The sequence below is a fragment of the Anolis carolinensis genome, chromosome 1 (genome assembly GCF_035594765.1).
Source record: "Anolis carolinensis isolate JA03-04 chromosome 1, rAnoCar3.1.pri, whole genome shotgun sequence".
Lineage (NCBI taxonomy): Eukaryota > Metazoa > Chordata > Lepidosauria > Squamata > Dactyloidae > Anolis > Anolis carolinensis.
This window is the reverse complement of record NC_085841.1, coordinates 67,558,754-67,580,600: the sequence shown is the minus strand read 5'-3', so window position 1 is coordinate 67,580,600 and position 21,847 is coordinate 67,558,754. Positions and strand designations below refer to the sequence as shown.

The 21,847-nt window shown below is 35.9% G+C and overlaps 1 protein-coding gene across 13 annotated transcripts in view; it reads right to left on the bottom strand.

Moving 5' to 3' along the window:
• Positions 1-21,847, bottom strand: part of pde10a (phosphodiesterase 10A) — a 360,355-nt gene that overhangs the window by 18,144 nt on the left and 320,364 nt on the right. For 11 of the 13 annotated variants that reach the window (XM_062976372.1, XM_062976376.1, XM_062976339.1 and 8 more), the window contains 11 exons: positions 19,960-20,009; positions 17,102-17,242; positions 15,919-16,074; positions 13,806-13,856; positions 11,678-11,757; positions 10,930-10,981; positions 10,094-10,236; positions 7,662-7,754; positions 6,289-6,475; positions 5,704-5,846; positions 2,051-2,134 (listed from right to left, as the gene is read on the bottom strand). In XM_062976372.1, the coding sequence (XP_062832442.1) occupies positions 2,051-2,134; positions 5,704-5,846; positions 6,289-6,475; positions 7,662-7,754; positions 10,094-10,236; positions 10,930-10,981; positions 11,678-11,757; positions 13,806-13,856; positions 15,919-16,074; positions 17,102-17,242; positions 19,960-20,009 (1,180 nt within the window). The remainder of the gene's footprint in view (positions 1-2,050; positions 2,135-5,703; positions 5,847-6,288; positions 6,476-7,661; positions 7,755-10,093; positions 10,237-10,929; positions 10,982-11,677; positions 11,758-13,805; positions 13,857-15,918; positions 16,075-17,101; positions 17,243-19,959; positions 20,010-21,847) is intronic. The other 2 variants (XM_062976342.1, XM_008120317.3) reach the window with 1 other exon arrangement.

Sequence of the window (21,847 nt, the reverse complement as noted above, 5' to 3'; positions counted from 1 at the left end):
TGGGGAAAAATTAATATACTAAAAATTTTCCCAAAGATGTCTGTTTTTCCCAAAGCACTGGGATTAGGGAAATGCAACTGCTTCATATGTTCTGGATTTTGTATAATTTTTCTGACTTCCATGTACATATCAGAGTGCCCCAAATGGTATGGTGATGCACATTAGACCATGGCTAATATGTTTAATATGTGCAACATTTAGGTGCAATTGATTGTTTGTGAATATTGTCAGGTTTCTATATATGTGAAATGCTTAGGTCTAAATCCAGTTGGTTGTCCCAGCCAGAGGACAGATTCATTGAATCAATGGATACTAGGTAAATTATAGCTGAATCCACTGATTCATTGCATTTAGTCCAGTTGAAACTAATGACTGAATTCAATGACACATTCCCTAGCACTCTTTTCTTGAACTCCATAACTCTCTCAGACTCCTAAAATACCAGTGCTCCATTTTAAGGAACAGTTGAAAATTTGCCCATAAAAAACCCATACCACTGTACAAGACTGCATTCTACCTTAAAACACCCACTCAAAACAAAAACAAAACCCACCTTGAATCTCATCAAACCTCTTAAAATCAGCCTAAAATGGGGGGGGGGGGGGCTCCAAGAGTAAAAATATATAAGTGACTTTGGGTATTTGTCTCTCTTGTTTTAGTCACTAGGGAGAGGATGCGCCTGTGAACCTCTCTGGAGCCTTTTGTTCACTAGCCACAGAGCCCGGGAAAATATGGCAGACCATAGAACTATTCAACTGCAGCTGCTGAAGTGGGAACAAAGGAGAAATCCATGGACTGTGGTAAAATGATTTCTCCAAGAGAGGGGCAGAGGAGACTCTGCCATATTCTGAGGCAGCATATTCCACTGTTGAAGAGCTCTTACCATCAAAAAGTTTTTCCTTATGTTTAGGTGGGATCTCTTTCCTTATCGTTTGAATCTCTTGCTCCATATCCTAGTCTTTGGAACAGCAGAAAACAAACTTGTTGCTCCTCTTTAGCTGTTCTTCAACTAAGACTGGGCTAAATAAAGTTGGGCTAAAAAGTCCTGTCGTGACTGACTCTGGGGGTTGGTGTTCATCTCCATTTCGAAGCTGAAGAGCCAGCGTTGTCCATAGACACCTCCAAGGTCATGTGGCCTTGGAATACTTTGGCTATTTTGGACTACGACTGCAATCAGACCCAGCCATCATAACCACTGAAGAAGGATTAAGAGAATTTAAGTTTCAAAATGTGGAGGGTGTTAATTGGGGGAAAGCTTCTGGAAAGTCAGTATGCCCCAAAAGACTAATGCTTCAGTTCTTCATAACGTGACAACAAATCACAAACACTAAAAAGCACCCAACTTTTGTTCTATGCCTTGCATAATATTTTTGCTTACTGTCCATTTTGTATTTTCTTTAGACAAATTTCAACAACACTTATGCTGTTCTATTATTTCTATTTTATATTGTCATTCAAGTAGCGATTCTCCTACTTACAGTATTAATGTTATTTTCATTCCATTGTCAGCAATTATTCTATTTATTGCTTAAGTTATATATTCCCAACTATTTACAAATTGCAGTTATGTGTTCACTTTTTTTAAAAGTCTGATATATTGTTAGCTTTGCCTTGCTGCTCTTCTTTGATCTTTTGCATTCTACCATAAGTACCCATAGTTTCTCCATATGCCTTTGCTTTATTTTATAAGTAATACATTTTACAAATATTTTATATATGAGTTGGCTACTTGTTTTTCAACAAATATTTATTTTTATCCCAACTTAAACATTAATTATATGCATTTATAATCTCTTGCATCAATGTACTTGCAAAAGATTCTTAACACTACAATTTCTTTGAACTGAAAACACAACTTTGTATGAATTGTCACTAAGGATGTTTTTACAAAAGCAATGGTAAGTGCTGCATCAAGAGAAAAACTGAGCCCACAATTATAACTCAATTTTTGTCTTGAATTATTTCAAATAAAATTATGCCATGCTGGAGAATAAATCAGAAAACAGAAATGCATTATCAATATAAATATTTTTAAAAAATAAATTCCTACCAGCCTATTCCACAACACTGATGGATCATATGAATAAAAATGGCTGGCCAAAAATCTTCATAAGGACTGATGTCAAAGTGGTATCTATTAGAAGAAAAATACACAGTTAGAACTACAGAATCACATTTCCATGAAAGGTGCCTGTTATAACTAATTTGGACATGTATCTAATATATGTCCAATAGACTAATAGTTCTCTGGATGGTTAATTTTAAAATATGAAGCTAATAAAACCACCCTAACAAGCACAAGTTAATATAGACCAAATGAAAATAGCAGCATGGAATAAACTGGTGCAACAGTATTAAAACTATAGACAAAAAAGAAGAATCACAACAGTGTAGAGTAATAAAAACATTAGATTAGTGTAAAAGAATGTCTTCAGGAACCATAGGAAGACATCCTAACTAGGGCCATTTTGCATAATATAAGCTTCATCTAATAGAGGAGAAACCAGGGTTTTCAAGGAACCTTGAGGTTTGTCTAAAGAACTGTGAGAGCCACGAAGTGGCTAAAATTAGTTGCAAAAATGTTGCATCAGTGGAGTGGAAAGTAGTTCCAGTAGTTTTTAACCTCTTCTTTGCATTATAAAGCATTTACCCACAAACTCTACAAACGATCCCCCAAATCCCATCCTTAGTTTTCTACCCTCACACAAAATGTGGAACTGTAGCCCCATCTACAATGAACCATTTAAAGCAATCTGGAGCTAGCTTCAAACTGCAGCAGCCAGACAATAAAATCCCACAAAAATGTGCAAAAGAAAGCCCTTAATGTGCACCAGTACTCTGTGACTTGTGGAATTCCCTTCCAAACTTCAAGCTGGTTGCAGAATTTCCTATGCAATCATCTACCCAATGAAACCACTTTCTTCAATACTGCTTTGAAACAGCATTAAATGGTCAGCGTAGATGGAGCCTGAGTGGAGAGAGAATTCATGTGAAAACCCTGATAGATGAATTAAGAGACACCTGCTACACAGTGAAACTTGGCCTTGAAAAATACTGATGAATTAAATTGGATTAAATTACATTTGATTAAATGCCAGTCTACAGAGACAATGGCCAAACCTCGGTTGGGTGTACGGAGCCTGAGGAATTTCTCCAGAAGAACATATATGGTTGTACGTGCTCAGATATACATGGGAAATAAACAATATTTTTGTTTAAAAAAATACTGATGAAGAGCATTAACCTCTTGCAGTTTCTTAATTTCTTTACTATGTCATCTTCTCCCAGCAATGATGACAAGAAACTGCTTAAAATCAAATGAGATACACTGATTGTATCTTTTTCTTTTTAGGTATTTCAATATGGATACTTTGTTTTGCTTTTGCTTTCTTATGTTCTCTGACTTTTTGTAGTAATTTCCTTGTTTTTTATGAAGTAATTCACCAAAGAACAGCCACTATACCTAAAATTTCATGTATTTGATTCATTTTATTCATGCAGTTTATTATATATATATATATACCTTTTAAAACCAGTGCTACTATATGTGTATCATTTGCAAACAATTACATGCCTGGGAATATTAAAATATTTGGATAACTGAATGGGAGCCAGCTTCCCACCAAAAGCATACCAAAGGTGCTTTGTTTTCTTCCTAATGCTTCCCAAAATGGTCCTCAGACCATTTTAAGTCACTATTCTGGGAAGGACACAGATAAAAATGAAGTATTTAGTACTGTTGAGGGGTTTGGGGTTTGTGTGGGTGCTTCTGCAAATATTTGCATGATTGGGGAGCTTTTGTAACCCCTTGAATATTTTAAAATTTGAGGTGGTTGAAAGAGTTTATGGGAACTAATGAGAGGTGGCAAGAGTGAGGTTTGGAGAGTGCATGTGTCCTATGGGCTGTCCTTCTTTTGATACATTTAATTGTACTGGATTTGACTAAATACAAATTAAAGGACCTTATCGAATTTTAATGTGTAAATATGACACAAGCAGCTCAGAGGGAAGAAGAAAATCTTCTAGAATTGACTGGAAGTACTTCCACAAAATGAAAGCACTTCTCCAAATGGAAGGGGAGAATCTCTGAAAATTGAATGGAAATTACACAGGCAAGTAGCAGGCTGTTCCCTCCATATACACACAACACACAACACGTTTAACACAACCCTTCATGTTTCTCTGCAATGTTTTTAGGAGCCTGGGAAAATTACCGTGGGGGGATGGGTGCACAGAAATGTTCTTCGTTCAGCCTTATTATGTATACTTAATCTTGGATATAAACCCAATTTATATAAGTTGTCTTGGAAAATGTTTCTTGAATGATAGGGTAAATGGCAGTTAAATACAAAACATTGTTCTTGCACAAAGTTTCTCAACTTGTGCAAATCCCCATGGGTCATGCAGAACAGAACTTTGAAAAGACCTGACTATTAAAAACATGGGGAACCTGAATAAGAATATTTACAAGCAATAATACTTCTTGAGATTTGGGGAAACCTACACAGAATAGAAGATTCTGGTGGTAAGTCTGAAGACACTTTGATGTTTAATTATAATAATGGTCAGTGATGGATATGCTGGTGGTAATAAAACAATGTTTATGACTCATCTGTCCACTGCCTGAGAGAGATTGTGAAAATCAGAAAATGAAATAACACTGTACAATCTTTTTAAATGACATTTTATCTTGTTATCCAAAAACATAATCATATGTTGAGGGTCAGAAAGATACTGCTACTCATTGTTTTATTATTAACTGGTGCTGCATCATAGTTGTGTACAACAGGTGTTTTATTTCCCCATCACTGAACTAAGGAACATACTTAGGTGGATTGGAAACACAGTATTGCACAGCAGATATGTTAGAGGTGAAAGTAACAGTTTTGTTTATACAAATGATTAATTGGTCATGGCTGTTATGACAACGATGGGATTCTCCCAGAGTGTTTCAGAGCCTACATACATATATCAGACCATACATTGGATTTGGTGTTCTCTGCTAATCAAAGAAACCATGACCTTTAGTGTGAGAGTTAACAGCAGTTCCTGGTGAGATAAAGATTTAACACAGATTCTTAGTTTTTGTAAAAGGGAGGGACACGTTAAAATGGCACATGAAGAAGTTCCTCCCAATGCAAACCTGAATTGCAAAGAAGGAAATTTCTTCAGGAAACTAGCAAGGGAAGAAAATTGTAAATTACCCCTCTGTACTTGCTACTCAATCTGCCACTGAGTCACACTGAATTTAAAAATGTATTACTGTCATGTCCATTTTAACACTTTAAAAAGTGATGGCTATCACACTACTAAATAAGGTTGCCAGGCTTGAAGGATGGCGGAATACAATAAAATAATGTATAATCTACTTTTATACAGGTTGAGTATTGCCTATCTGAAATGCTTGGGACCAGAAGTGTTTTGGGACCAGATTTTTTCACATTTTGGCATGCCCAGTGTTTAACATAGTGTACATAATCTTGGAGATGAGACCCAAGTCTCAATATGTAATTCATTTGTGCATCATGTACACCTTATTACAATATTTTTAATTTTTTGTAAATAGAATAAAGTCTCCATTCACTGAGCCATCAGAAAGCAAGTATGTCACTATCTCAACCACCCATGTAGATAATTTTGATTATTGGAATCCCAGACAGGAAATGCTCAACTTATATTTAATAATTACATTAAAAAACTCACAGTTCAATTTCTTTGCAGAGGTGTGGTGGGAGTTTACAGTCCATGAGGTTTTGCCATTCTTCCTCAGTACATACACTATGGTAAGAAAGCTTCTCCATAGTTACACGATAAATACACTCTGAATGGCGAATTCTGTGGTACATCTAAAATAATGGATAACTATATAAATATAGCTAAATATATATAAGGGATAACTATATAAACATTAGGGATATGTGATAACTATATAAACATAGGAAAAATATATTCTAACCTCATTTGTTAAAATTTTGTTTATGCTAAACAACTCACACTTCTTAAGCAATGCTGTTTTTGATAGCTAAATGAAAATATTTTAAAAGAGATAATTTATGTCATCATCATTATAAGTGGAAAACCTTTATGCATTTCAGAAAAGAATGCAACCGAAATTTTAATCACACAATTTTACAAACAAAATCTGATTAATTGTTGTGTTTTAACTATCAAATCAGTAAATCTGACATGGATAAATAAAACTCCAAAAGTTAGTAGTAGTGGCATGCTTTATGAAAGGAATGAATTTCATTCTAGTTCACTTGGATTTCACTGTGAAATAAAACTTACGTTAGCACAGTGTAAGGCTAAAGCACAAAAGACTGCAAACATTTTAAAGTTGTTCTCATCAGTTTTAGAGAAGGCACTTCCACTGAGTTTGTTCACCATCTGCACAACACCTATTACACTTCCTCGGCTCACAATAGGCATGCATAAAATGTTCCTCGTGGTGTATCCTGTGTAGAGATCTACTTCTCTGGACATTTAAAGAGGGGAAAAAAATACAGATTTTCATTTTAAAGTTTTTAGCACATTCATTTCTGATGTAAGACTATTTAATAATAATACTAGGCATGCTAGCCCTCAGAAGATGTAAACTTTTACGTGGGAAAGAAAGATCAGGCATGGTCACATACACGAGTACAGTAAAGCTCTGCAACGAAATCCCAGGAACCAGGAGATTCTTTCCTCTCTAAGACTTGATCTCCCTCCCTAAGACTAATTGATGGAATGGAAATTTCACCTCACTCATGAATGCAAGAACATCTGAAGACCAAAGACTGCTCCTTTGAAGTCAACAGAAGAGCAACATCCCCTTGGACCTTGATCTAGAACAGAAGGTTTAAAAGAACTATGCCAAATGAAAACACTATATCTTCAGGGCTTGTGAGTATGATCTTTTGAATCACAGAAAATTACAGCCTTAGATCCAAGATCCATGACAATTTTTGAATATTTTCAAATATTATTTCCCTCCCTCCCTACTACTATAGCATGACAGAGGGGAAAACTGACTGGAGACAAAGAAAGGTTGGAACTAGTGGTGTTTGTTTCTTTGAGAGTTCAGACCTAATGGAACAAAATAACTGACTAAGGAGAAATGATAAGGGACAGCCCTGTACTTTGAAAGCAGTTGCTCATTGCCCTATCAACATGTTCTAGAAAGACATGTCATTCCACAGTTAAAAAATAAACTCCACAGGCCTCATCACAAAGGCCAGGCAAAGTGTCCCGCTTCACCTGGCTTCACAGTGAAAAGAGAGGGGCAGCGGGCTGAATCTGTTGCCTCGCACACAGCTCACTCTCAGCGACACTTTCCCCATCACACATGGGAAGCGTCATCATTCTACATAGCATCTGTGCTGGCTCCTTACAACATGGGACACCTCCCAAGTTCTGGGGGTAGAGTCCAATGATGCTTCCACCCTGGCTGGGGATGGGGCCTCTGCTGGAAGTCACACGACATTGTGTGATGGTCGGCGTGAAGCTCCATCCCCAAGACAGGGTGTTCGTAATAGTTTCAGAAAAACTAGTCCAATTATATTTTTTATTTTAAATTCAACTGCATTGAAAACCAATAAATATGAATTCTAAATTTGCCTAAGAAGAAATCAAGTTATGTTGCACTCTCTTGTATCTTGAAAGCTTACTTAATTTCATACCTGTTAAAACGTGGATCAGCATAGGCATCAGGAATATTGAGGACTTCCCCTGTTCTTGCCACCTGACCAGCTATTCCTTTTTCAATAGAAAACCTGCAGATGACATAAAGAGATATACATGCATTGAATCAATCTGCTAAAAAGTATGTGCATTTAAACTTGGTAAATTTTCATGGATGTGATGGAGGTAATTCAGAACTGGATAACATCTTACAATCTGTTACCCGAAAGCAAGGCTACAGACACTTCCTAAGGGAGAGGCTTTCTCTTTGAAGTCATAGTGCATCTAACATGCAACTGCAGCAAGATCTGTTCCACTATATTGCAGAAGACTAATGGAAGAAATCAAGCAAAAACACAAGAGATGGAGGCATTCGTTTACTGCATTCTCAAATGTGAAAAAAAAGAATGTCAAATAATTTCTCCCTGCTTTATAATAGGTCTTGCAATTAGGTTTATGAGGACTGTTTTCTTCTTATTATTATTTTTTTGGCATAACACGTATTTTGTACAACATATATTTTCTGCAAAAAAAAAAAAAGAGGAATAAAAGGTGTTTTCTGTTTTTAATTTCCTTTTGCTGTTACTGACAGAAAAAATACTAGTCTTTCTCCTATGTTATACAAAAGCAGAAAATTATAGCAGCAATTCACCATTTTAATACATTATTCTCAATAAGTTGAGAATATTTTTTTTATTTTGCCTCCGAACTAGACACCTAGAAAAGAATAGATGAACCTGTCAGGCTTACTGTCACCACATGATGTGGGCAGGATTGTTTCCTATGTGTCAGAAATGCAGAGTAAGTAAGCTGCAACAGACATTTTTACAAGATCTTTCACCTTCCCTTCCAAAGAGTTCTAGTGCCTCACCAAGCTACAAATGTCATGCTTCCATAGCATTGACAGTTAAAATTTCAAAGTGTATTAATTTGTGCTACAGTGATGTTTTAAAAATATTCGCTCAGTTCCTTTTATAAAGAGAAGTCATACATGATTTCTTTGCTCAACGTTCATTGAAACCTCATTTGGTTGGAGATGAATGCCCTCAAGCAGACAGGGCCCTTACATAATTGGCAGTGCCTTTTGACCTTAAATGCAGGCTTTTCCCCACTACCAACACATGGGCCTGTTTTAAAGGAAAGCTTTTAAAGTACAGTAGAATCTCACTTTATCCAACATTCGCTTATCCAACATTCTGTATTATCCAACGCAGTCTGGCTTTTAGCAATGTTTTTATAGTCAATGTTTCCAATACATTGAGATGTTTTGGTGCTAAATTTGTAAATACAGTAATGACTACATAACATTACCATGTATTGAACTGCTTTTTCTGTTGATTTGCTGTAAAACATGATGTTTTGGTGCTTAATTTGTAAAATTGCACCCTAATTTGATGTTTAATAGGCTTTTCCTTAATCTCTCCTTATTATCCAACTTTTTCATTTATCCAACGTTCTGCCGGCCCATTTAGGATAGATAAGTGAGAATCTACTACTATAAAGGCTTCATTGTAACTATCATCATTAGCATGTCCTCACTGATTATATTTTGGACTGATTCCTCCCAGAAGCAAAATCTGAGCCCCAGTGGGATGAGCAGTCTGACATTGAAGAGACTGCTAGTGCTGTGCAGGAATGCTAATGCCCTCCAGAAATTGAGATAGGCGAGACTCTTCAGGAGAAAGAGGAGGACTTAACACTCCCCGCCTGGTTGCACCTTAGGGTAGACAGTATTCAGCTATGCAGGTCCAATCGGATGGCCCAAAGGAAGTTCCCAGATGGAAGGGCTTTGCATAAGCAGCATAAAGGGCTGGCATTTGCAACAGCTCTTTACTGGAAGCAATCGGTGTGTATGGAATGTTTTAGCCAATATCTTGACCCTTGTATCTTAGACTTTGGATTTCATGTGTGTAGTGTGTCTCCTGTATTGACCTTTGGAACAGACTTTTGGAGAACTCTTTGTGCCTTGAACTCTCTTCAGACCATTGCTGTTGTTGACCTCAGACTGTTTGACTATTCTTGCAAGGAATGGCTACAGCTGCCTGACACTGCCACTCTGAGGTGATCCTATGGTTTGATTTGAACATCTCATATCTAGAAAGGATTTTCACTATCTAATCTTCAAATCAGATAAATGAATATTGACACTTTAAACATTTTTACCTACCTTGGAGCAACAATGAGTTTTTCAATACATGATTTCCCAAAGAACTGCCTCCAGAAGATGGTATTTCTGGGAGTGACATTATAGCTTCAGACTGTAGCTTTGCTGGCATTGCAATGACAATTTCCAGAAGAACTAACTTCTGGAGTTGCAGGTCCTGGTGAGAATGATATTACATGTGACAAAAGTTGTCACAAGACCTATATAAATGGATAGAAGCAGAGTAAAGATATTGGCATGCAAGAATAGTCCATTCTTTATTCTTACCTTATTTCTTTGGTCTTCTTGAAAACAGGTTTCCCTTCTTGTTCCTCCCCAATATCAAACAGATCTGAATATAATTCATTGTTCTTCTCATCTACCTGGAAGAGTGCACAGCGATCTGCATTCACCAGGTTTTTTGCATATATCTACAGAAAGAAAACAAAGCTATAATTAACTAATGTATGCTTAAGACAACAGCTGTAATATGTTACATAAACTGAACTAACATGTATTTAGACTTCAATAAACACTCTAAAAACACAGAGACAGTCATCAAATTAATTAGACACTTATACAGAAATGCTTTTTTAAAGTTCTGTTTTTCTTACGAAAATAGAACAGGCAGTTTTAGATTTGATTGGGTATGAGCAAACCCAAGCCAAGATATGGCCCCTTGTCGCAGTTCCTTCAGCCCCAGCACCCGGAGCCAGCTGCTCTGAAGAGCTCTGTACAGCTGCACTTCACACCCTCCTCTCAACCCTTGGTCTCCCTCCCCCAGCCCCTCCACACACACATGCACACACACACGCACACACACACGCACACACATGGCCCAGCCCACCTGGCTCCACATGGCTTGGCTTGCAGTCCCCTTTCTAAAATGTCTGCCTATGTCTGGGTTAAATCTTTCTCTGAAAGGGGAATCTGAAAAAGGAAAGTCTGGAACCACACAAGCTTTAATCTTATTTCTGGATATTTTAAAAATCAATACTCAAAATGGATAAGCACTTTCTATACATTGATTCGTGTAGGACGTGTATATATGCCAAAGGATTACAAAAAAGTGTTAACCAGAGGAGAATTGTTAAAACATCAAACTTAAAAAAACAATACTTTACCATGATATGTTCAAGTAGAGAATCTATTGCAACTATGTTATCAAAATATGTTCTGCAGAAGAAGGAATAATGTTCAGAAATGTTAGATTCAGGTATTACCTATGCTCGTTTTTAATTATCAATAAATGCAATTGCTTATAATCTACTGCCAGGCTATATTAATGTAAAATCCTAATAGAAAACTGGATTTCTCAGGTCTAACAGTGCAAATCACCTCATTAGGGACCTTTACACTCACTTTTTCTCATACTCATAGATCTGGAAGATATTCCTATCAAACAGCATAACTTTGCAACAATTATGTGAAGTATGCTAGACTCCATGGGGAAAAGTTTTACCTTTACCTATGCTAGACTGATATGACTTGCCCATGGTCACCCAGTGAGTTTGAGTAAACAGGGACCTCAATCCAGGCTTCCATCAACTCAGACAAACATTCTAGCTTTTGCATCAAAATGGAAAGGGCCTTTGAATTCAGTGTAGGTTCATAGAAACTGTGTAAGCATGTAGCCCTTAAAAGAGGGTGAACAGTCAAAATGCCAGTTAAAATCTTCTTAAACTTTGATATAAACAGGCCTCATTCCAATACCCCATCTTTTACTGTTCACCTCAAATAAAAATAAATAATGGATAGCTCTAAACTGACTCCTAGAGAAATGAGTAAACAGAGAGGAATAAAATTGTATTCCATTACCTAGAAAAATATACACAGTGGTACTATTTTGATTATGTTTCATTTGTAACTTACTTTGATACATCAAGCAGAAAGTCATTCAGTTCAGTCTGTTTGGCAAGACCCCTGGATACCTGATTGAGATATTGTAAAAACTATTGCTTACTTAAGCAGAAGATTAGAATGAGAGTGAGTCTGTGGAACATACATCCTACCTGTTTACTAAGAAGGACTATCTAGTATTACATGAACATATAAGTAGAAGCAACTACATATATGTCAGATTTTAATTTGAGGTCATTTACTGTGTAAATACAAAAACAACTGATAATTATTTCTATCATCTTTGAAAAAAATGATCTTTTACTTATGGGACAAGACTTTATTGCCTGTCCTTCCTTTAGATATAAACACCAAATACAAAAACCTAGGATGCCACCTTATACCTAGCTCCATAAACCTATTTAAAAAGTTCAAGTATCTCTATAACAAAGATTGCCTTTTCTCGAGTTGTAGTAGTAGCAGCAGCCTATAAGACAGTCAGTAATCTAGTGCCCCATAGTTTTGCCCCCATATTTTGCCTTTGTCCCTAAATTGATTATTTGAGAAAACAGAAAATGAAAAAAGCCACAAATTAAGACCTATATCACATATACATCTTGCCACTTTTCTGTCTCATCTGAACCATAGAAATGCTATAAGAGCCCCTGTTAGTTTGCTCTTTCAGAATTTTAAATTGGACTTTGAAAATTTTGCAACCACATTATATTGGTGGAAATAGTTAGAAAGAAAACTGAATCAATGAAGTCTATAAAAGTCTAAATTCAACCATTAATTCCAACTAGAACACATACTTATACAACAGTTGACTTTTCAAATTGTCTGGTTTTCAGTATGCCATAGTTTGAATCAATGCATTGCCTTTTGATCACAGAATTTTAATGATCTGAAGTTGTTCATTTAAAATTTAAACCCCACTAATTAAAAATGATTTAGAGTTACAGATAAGGGGATCAACAAACATGTTCAATCATATACTTTGAAGCTATAAGATTTCAGACAATATAAATTCTGTTTATATTTTAATTAATGTCTGTCTCTGTGTTGTTTATCTAATGGCATCGAATGTTTGCCATATATATGTACATTGTGATCCGCCCTGAGTCCCCTTTGGGGTGAAAAGGGTGGAATATAAATACAGTAGAGTCTCACTTATCCAACACTCACTTATCCAACGTTCTGGATTATCCAACGCATTTTTGGAGTCAATGTTTTCAATATATCGTGATATTTTGGTGCTAAATTCATAAATACAGTAATTACTACATAACATTACTGCATATAGAACTACTTTTTCTGCCAAATTTGTTGTCTAACATGATATTTTGGTGCTTCATTTGTAAAATCATAACCTAATTTGATGTTTAATAGGCTTTTCCTTAATGCCTCCTTATTATCCAACATATTCGCTTATCCAACATTCTGCCGGCCCGTTTATGTTGGATAAGCGAGACTCTACTGTACTGTAAATAAATAAATAATAAATAAATAATGATAGTGAAAAGAAACTTTAAAAACACCTAAAATTGACATTTTTAATAAATGCTGGCCACAAAATCATATTTAAGTAGGCCCAGTCCCTTTCAGTTTATAGATCCAATCTAACATGGCCTTAAAATAATATTCTCCAGAAAACCAGACATAGCAATGATGACAAAGCCCTAGAAAATGCAATGGCTGGCTAGTTCCAGTAAGAACCATGAGAAATATAGTTCCATGCAGGACCATCAGGAATCACAAGAACTGAGCATGTGAAGCTCATGATACTGATACCATCACTGCAGCCCCACTGATGTCTAAGCTTGGAAAGGGGAAAATGCTGGGAAAGGAAAGTGGATCTGGGGACAATTGAATGAATCCTATCATTACATACTAGAGTAGACTCACTGAATCACTGAAACTTATGTACCATTTAGTCAGAGAATCTACACCAATATGATTTAGACTGCCTTTGGTACATTATTGGAAGTACCGTATGGAGGAATGAGTTTTAAACTAGGTGCAAATTAGAAAAGGAATTATTAGTCAACACAGTGAATGAAATAAATATGCCTTTCAAATCTGCACATTATTGAGATCTTTAATCTCTTCAGAATTAGTTCATTGGCTTTTAAAAAACTTTAAAGTTAATCCAGATACTTACCTCCACCTGATGTATTGCTACTGAGGCCCATGCAAGATTTGCTGTTGCAACCTAAAATAATGAAAGCTTATATTTGTTTTTCAAATTTTCTTTCAAATAACATGTTCAGCCTTTTTGAGGTTAACAGCATCTTCTGATCAATTTGGTTTACAATATGTAAATAACCAGTGAAGTAATATTTACCCCACAAAACTGCCTTGTTCACTCTGGTTCATGTATGCAGAAATATCAGAATTTAAATATCATATTAATTATGTTGTTAACATGGTTTTGTTAATAGAAATTATTTTGTTAGCATGGTTTTGTTAATAGAAAAAAATCTGATAAATTTTATCTATTTGATATCTAAGGGATTTGATGGAACTCAAAGACACTGTTTTACAATTGCTCTATTGCTTGCTGGGAAGGAAAGCTTTGAAAGTGTTGCTGATGGACTCCATTAGATCAGGCCAGTAGCCAGGATTTGATTGGGGGGGGGGGGGCTGAGTCTGAGTGGGAGAGGATCTACCCTAGCAAACCTTTTGTATCGTTATCCCATTACCCCCATGCATATGGGATATATTGAGCATGGTGATCAGATCATGATATGAATAAACATAACAGTTTAAATAATACCAGTAAGGCCTTCTTGCGGACCACCCTGAGAAGGCCTTCTCGCGGACCACCACCCCCCCCCCCTCTGGCTACATGCCTGCATTAGATCATTCCAAAAACACTGGAAGAAGTTGTCTGGAGATGTGAATGTTAGTGTCAACCAGTAGGTTGATGACACCCAACTCTGTTTCTTCTTTCCACCAACCTCCAAGGAAACACCTTCAGTTCTAAATTAGTGTCTGGCCTTCTTTGTCATGACCTCTATGCAGCCCTGTATCTAGGCAGAAATTCATGGTGACATACCAGATGTAAAACAAAGAGTATATCAGTCGGGACACAGACTTCTACCTGACAGTAGTACTTGAATGTTGCAGGCACAGATGTTCGGCAGAGGTCAAGACAAAGAAAGGTGGAATGAATGTTGGCAAAGCCCAACAACAAAAACTATTGATGTATTTGTTTTTAGGTCTGTTCTTGGGGTCATTTGAGGTGTTGTTTTAAAAAATTGCATTGGATGACATCAGCTGTAGTTTCTGAGATATGGTTATCAAGATTTTCTATGAGTGGGCAGATGAAGACTGTCATCTGGCATGTGTTTTGTATTTCAAAAACTAGAGCTGTCATTTTTGGAATCAGCAGGTCAAATATATCCAGAAACAGGTCTAATATTTGAGGTGCCAAAATACATGCTGGCCAGTGTAATCTTATTCCGAAACTATCAGAAATATTTTCAAAAGGGAGTTCTACACACATTTAGAAACTATACATACAATTGCATAAGGACTATAATGAAGGAGCCAAGTATATTTGTAGATAACCTTAATTAAGCTGTAATCCAATACAACATTCATATTGCATTTAGTATACCACTCAGGAATAATGCTGCTTGGATGCTTCAGATACAAATACTATCAATACACCTGTACAACTCACCGCAAATGGAATTGAAATTGCTAAATCCACCATCTATGAGACTTACTATAAATTGCATAAAAATAAATTTAACAAATATACCTACTCATTTAAAAATAATAATAAATGGAAGCCTAAGGACACTCTGTTTCTGACAAGAAGAGAGAAAGAAGTGGGGCATGCTTATCTTTTTCCTGCTGGCTTTTTTTTTTTTTTGCAACATCAACAATAACTCCTCTTTCCATAGGCATACACACACTGTTGGTACATGGTACAAGCAAAAAGGGAACCCTATCATAAAAGGGCTACTGATGGAAATCCATGAGTCTTTACATTGTTAAATATATATCTGAATTTCCGTGTCAGTGGAGAGGCATCAGAAATCTTAAATATGAAAACAGCAGATGTGAAAACTCCTTCAATTTCCTTTGGTCAAAACACATGTTCACTTCCTGTCCTTTTTTTTTTAAAGATGGGCTTCATTTTATACATGTTATTTATATAATAATGTTAAAATGCAAGGCAAATCTGAGCCACAATCATGACAGCAGCTTTACAGCCTCCTAAAATCAAAGTTTAAACCCTTAGTGTTCCATTTTGCTCTTACCTCTTGGTGACTAAGATGGAAAGTCTCATTGCCCCAGTACCGATAAAGCTCCAGGATGCCAATCAAGTCACCAATTGCATTAACAATGGGCAAACAAAGCACAGATTTGATACGTGTCCCTGATTCCAGTCCAGTACCTTTGGGAAAACGTTCATCCTAAAAAGAGAGGTATAGTTTTATGTTAGTGATATAAAATTTGTTTTTCTTAGCATTACCACTTGCACAAATTTTGTCCATTTTGCCTACATAAGTTTCCATTATAGAATCTATCAAAAGTCTTCAAAATATTAATCATCTACTCCAAATACTAATACCATATTTCAGAGAACAATTCACTATTTCCAAAGCCTCGCTATTTCATGCTGGGTGGAAGGAAAGCAATTTTCCTTGATGATTTCATCAGCAAAACTACTTTTTCTAACTCCCCCACCTCCTCCTGATTTCAATAGGATGCAAGAATTTACTGTGCTAGCTAGCTCCATGGTGTCCTACCGTGTTTCCCCCAAAATAAGACATCCCCTGAAAATAAGACCTAGCAAAGTTTTTGTTTGGAAGCATGCCTGCCAAACTGAACACCAGAGCATGCAAGTCTGATAAATTTATGTACCATAGATTGTTGTGCATGGAAATAATGGCAGTAACAAGAAATTCTTGATAGGATTCACAGTTTGGTTATGCTGGTTTGTGATGACAACTACTGTACAGTATATAATAAATGTGCATTGTTTTGTTCAACAATAAATGTGAATTCTTCTTCATGGAAAAATAAGACATATCCTGAAAATAAGACCTAGCGCATCTTTGGGAGCAAAAATTAATATGACACTGTCTTATTTTCAGGGAAACATGGTAGTAGGGGGTCTGAAACTGTTTCCTTTCTTGGGAATAAAATGGCTTTGGAGCCACCTGATTTAAGTGGAAGCCCTAAAAGATTTCATGTCAGTTAAAACACTACTGATAGAAAAACATGGAGCCCTGGGAGTTCCTGATGGCATATTCAGGATCTCCTTAACATACATGCTATCTTGATCCCATCCATCATGCTGGCTGAATTCCTTTCTGCAAATGAATAGGTGTCTAATATTTCATTTTTCCAACTACACACCCAAGCCTTTTTCAATATACAGATCTCTGTGATTACATTATCATGCCTAACCATTTTAAAACAAGAGAAAACATTTACCCCTAAAATATCTTCTACTAATAATGTTTCCCTAGACTTGGCTACATAAGCAGATACTGTGGTGCCTTGCTGAATAGGCCCTACAGGAATAAGCTGTGGTTGCCCATCCTTGATTCCGGGTGGTGTGAACACACAAAGACTCTAAGAGGAAGAGAGAGAGAAGAATATGTAGTTGAAATGTTGGATTGTTTCCTCATCATCACATCATACTTTATTTATCAAAAAATAATCTGAAGTTAGTATTTTATAAATATCTATATAAACTTTTGGAAATGCTGAAATATGGTATAAAGGATGAGCTTTGTTTTTTTGCTTATTAAATTCACTATGTTTTTTCTATATGCAGTTTTTCAGAGTCAAAGGAGTTTGGTAAATAATTCAAATGCTTCCTATTCTGATATTCATAATTAAACAGCTGAATTCCTTTAACTATCCCGTCATGCAGAAAATGGAATAGGTCACCTGGGTTCAGCCCATTCACAATAATATCTGAGCTGAGGTCCCAATGCACAGTCAGTAATTTACTTCTAGTGTGAGACTCCAAAGCTAACATCCACATCCCATCATTTACATAATCAATTCACTGATACCATATATGAAATATTTGACTATATTTAATGAAGAATTAGTGATACTAATTATCCTAAAGCAGAGTTAAATTTTAACTGAGTTTGAATATTGTCTCCAGTTCCCTACAGTTGGCAACAAGCCCTGGGGGAAATGAAATACGGCGATGTACACACAGTGATAATGTCTTAAGAGTGGCCATTCACAGAACAGTTACTGGTGGTAGCACAGACAACTTGCCATGGATGGGCGATTTAAATATATGCAACATCTTAAAAGAAAACCAGCCTTTGTTCATACCCATGCCTCAGAAGATTGAACTGAAATTGGTTTCAACATTAAATTAATTTTCCCAACCCCATCATAGCTCTAGTATGTTCTTTTCTGATGAAAAAAACCCTGAAAATCTTGAAAGTGTATACATTTTTATGAACTTTTGGATGCTTGCTGAATAATAATGCTACACTATGGAAAGGGATGGGTGGGTTCTTGTTATGAATATGGCTATATTTACTTTTTATATCATCCAGATCAGGCCTGCCCAACCTGTGGCCCTCCAGGGGTTTTGGACTCCAAATCCTCGAAGCCCTAGCCAGCTAGTCAGGAGTTCTGGGAAGTGAAGTCCAAACACCTGGAGGGCCACAAGTTGTGCAGGCCTGATCTGCAATCTATGACTCAAGTTTCAACAATAAATTTATTGTTTACAGTGTCTGAAAAAGATGAAACATTTCCACACTGTGTGTTCTTGTTTTTGTTTTGTCTGTTTCCATTCCTAATGTCAGATTTATGTGCATATATAATCTTATGCAGATATTGGTATGACTGATTTTCTGGAAATGGCAGGACACTGAATTGACTAGTTGATGGAATCATTACAGTAATTTACTTCATCATCCTAATTATTTCTCCTAACTCAGGAGAGAATATTCAGTTTTTGATTTCATGAAACATTACATAAAGTCACTAGATGGCACTGTCTATAAGGAAATACTACATAAAATGCATTATTTTGTGTTCTAGAGCAGCATCCTATATATTTGGGTCTATGATTTCTTACAGAAGAAAGACCCTATGTCAGCATCTACAGAAAGATGTGATTGCCCAAAATCATATAAATATCTGTTCTTATTTTCAGGTAAATGTACCCCAAGAATTCTGTCAAGGTTCTGGTATTTACCTAAGAGTTGTTAAAAAGCTTGTATGTGAAACCATAGAAACCGTGATATTAAAATCAGCTAGTATACAAACAAAGGTGATAAAGTTAATATTATGTGCCTGAACTTTTAAATACTCTTCCAATAATGTTCTTCTTTTTTTAAAAAAAACACATCGAATCCCTTGGACAAGAAGATAGGCAATTGATTGATCAATTGTTTAAAAATATTGATCAATTGTTTAAAAATATATAGCTTAGGGGTGAGTAACTATGAAAGGCTAGACAGATTCATTCGCTCTCTGGGAGACCTTACGGGGCACACATGCTCCTGTTAAAAACAAAAACTTTTTTCCCAATACAGCCCTTAATCCAGACTAAAGTACATAACACATAGAGTTCAAAGAATGTATACAAATCAGAACTAACCACCAGTTACTATTGACTGGGTTTACTCTAGTTGGGACTAGCATTTAGATCTAAGCATCAATAGCAGCAAATCATCAAGTGATGCAGTAACATAAAATTACTTAAAGCAATCAGAACTACCACTTGTTAATAATTTTGAGAAATAACTGAAAAAGCTTAGTGATACAAGGAAAATAAGATGGTGATCAGAAATCTTTGCATGATATTTTAATGAAACACTTTATCTTGTGGTTCCACACAATATATTTTCCCCATACTATAAGATGCCATGTTCCTCTCCTCTTGGGTATTCATCTATCTTAGGGCCCTGGACACTTTAGCATTACTTGTGATTCTGTAGACCAGAAATCTGTAAATGCAATTTTATTTGTGCTTGAACGTTCTCACACACATAGTGATGTGCAGCTTAATAGACTCAAAGAACTTAGACAAGTACATTAACTGGCTGAAAAACACAGCTTTCAAAATCTAAAAATGTGTACATTAATGTGAAGTATTTTTGAAAGTTAATAAAAAATATAAGTTTATTTGTAAATGCCTCAAATTTGAACCACCTATAAATGTAATACCTGCATTTGCTGAAGTGCATCATCATAACTTATACTCAATGCATAATAATCCTCTACTGAACTTAGTTCAGTGTAATACTTAAAGCAACTTTAAAGGAGACAAGCTTCTTATAATAGATATTTTCCAAGCTTATACTTACATTATTGCAGTCAGCTAGGAAATACAGTGCAAATCCATCAGCATTTATAGCTGCCAAAGCAACAATTTTTAAAAGAGTGTTAAGAAAAATATTATACAAACTCTCTAGTCAGTGTTTCAAAATTAAGCAATTATTTGTATTATGCACCTGTACTAGGAATGTGAAGCACTATAATATAACCGAAACTATGCATTAACGTAATGCATGAATTTGTAATGTTAATGAAATAAAAATGTGTTTGTACTGTCCTAGAGCAAATGTGAGCTAAATATTCAAATCCAAGTCAGCTACCAAGTAGAACATTTTTATACAGTTTTCTTAATGGATTAAATGAAAATATACTTTGAGTTGCAGCCACAATCTCAACAGTATACTCCCAATGGATTCTACTTTCTGCAGAAATCAGAACTCAGACACATGAATATACACACAATGCACTCTAAAAATGAGTTGTTGTAGAATGTTTCTCTGGAACCAAGGGGAATGATATCTGGAAGAAGTATAATGTGGCAAAGCACAGTATTACATAGCAAAGCATACTGTTGGATCTTGGTCAAGTGCATGCACATGTGTGTATAGGCATAACTTGAAGAAAACTGGAAAAGTTGGAAGTGTAGTAGAAGGGAGACTAAGAAGTAAAATTTCAATACATTCAGTAGCTCCAGTGCAACCCATAACTCTTTATTATCACATCCCAAACAATGTATGTTAACTTTTAATCCCCTAATTCTTTGCAACACAGAACTTAGTCATTATGGAAGAAAAGGTAGTTCCTTGAAAATCTGCATCACATGAGTACAATTTCTAAAATTAAATTCATTAAGTTTATATAATTCATGCCATTTGTAACTCGTATTTAACTCATTTGTGAGTTCATTTATATTCAGCCCTTCAAGGTAGCCAACAATATTACATACAAGCAAGTCACTGTAATCCTAAAATATCTAAAACATCTAAAATGAGAAATCTAATTACTCATCTCAAATTCCAAATATATAAATTCATATATCACAGATATTTACTACTATACCACAAAAGCAATGCAAACAACATCGAGAACAACTTATAACTCAATTGATCTGCTGCAACTCCTAACAACAGTCAATAGCATAACATCAAAGCCATGAAGACAATCAACAGCACTATTCTCACAGTCTCCTACAGAAGATCATAAATGACGACAATAAAGGCTTTTCTATGATGGATTAAAGCCAAACTGAATCAAGTCACTTGGAAATGTCTGTAGATAATTCTGTTTCATCCCAAAATGTCTACATCTGATTTAACATTCCCTTCTCAATTACCTCGATAGAATGGGATATTTGCAACTGAAATGAATTAGTGTAACATCTCAGGATCTAAGGACGGCATCTTAAAAAATAAACTCCATGGTCTCCTTCAATGCATGGCATCCTCCCTAAACAAAATATGTATCATTCCTTCAAATAATACCTGCTACCGGTACACTGGGAACCAAGGAGGGCAAAGCTGAATAAGACATGCAGATAGTGGTGTTGTTGTTGCTATTACTACTACTACTACCACTACTTTTATTATCTATTTACAGTGACTCATGGCATTTAACAAGTATCCTGTCCTTATCCCCAAACTGCAATAACTGAAATTGATCCAGTAAGACATAAAAAGCAATCCCATAAGCCATGGCATGATGGTTGTCTGAGTGCAAGACAGACAAACTTTGAGGAGTCCGGTTTTATATGAATGACAAGTTGCTTTCCAAACACCTTAACAAAAGTACATAACAGCCACCATTAAATTGAAAAGAGTCTAAAATGAGGAGAATAATGAGAAAGACAGGTTGGCAGATATTCTCCTGCAGAACCCACCTGCAGAGTCTTTTTATAGCAAGTGTTTGAGGTGTTGGAAA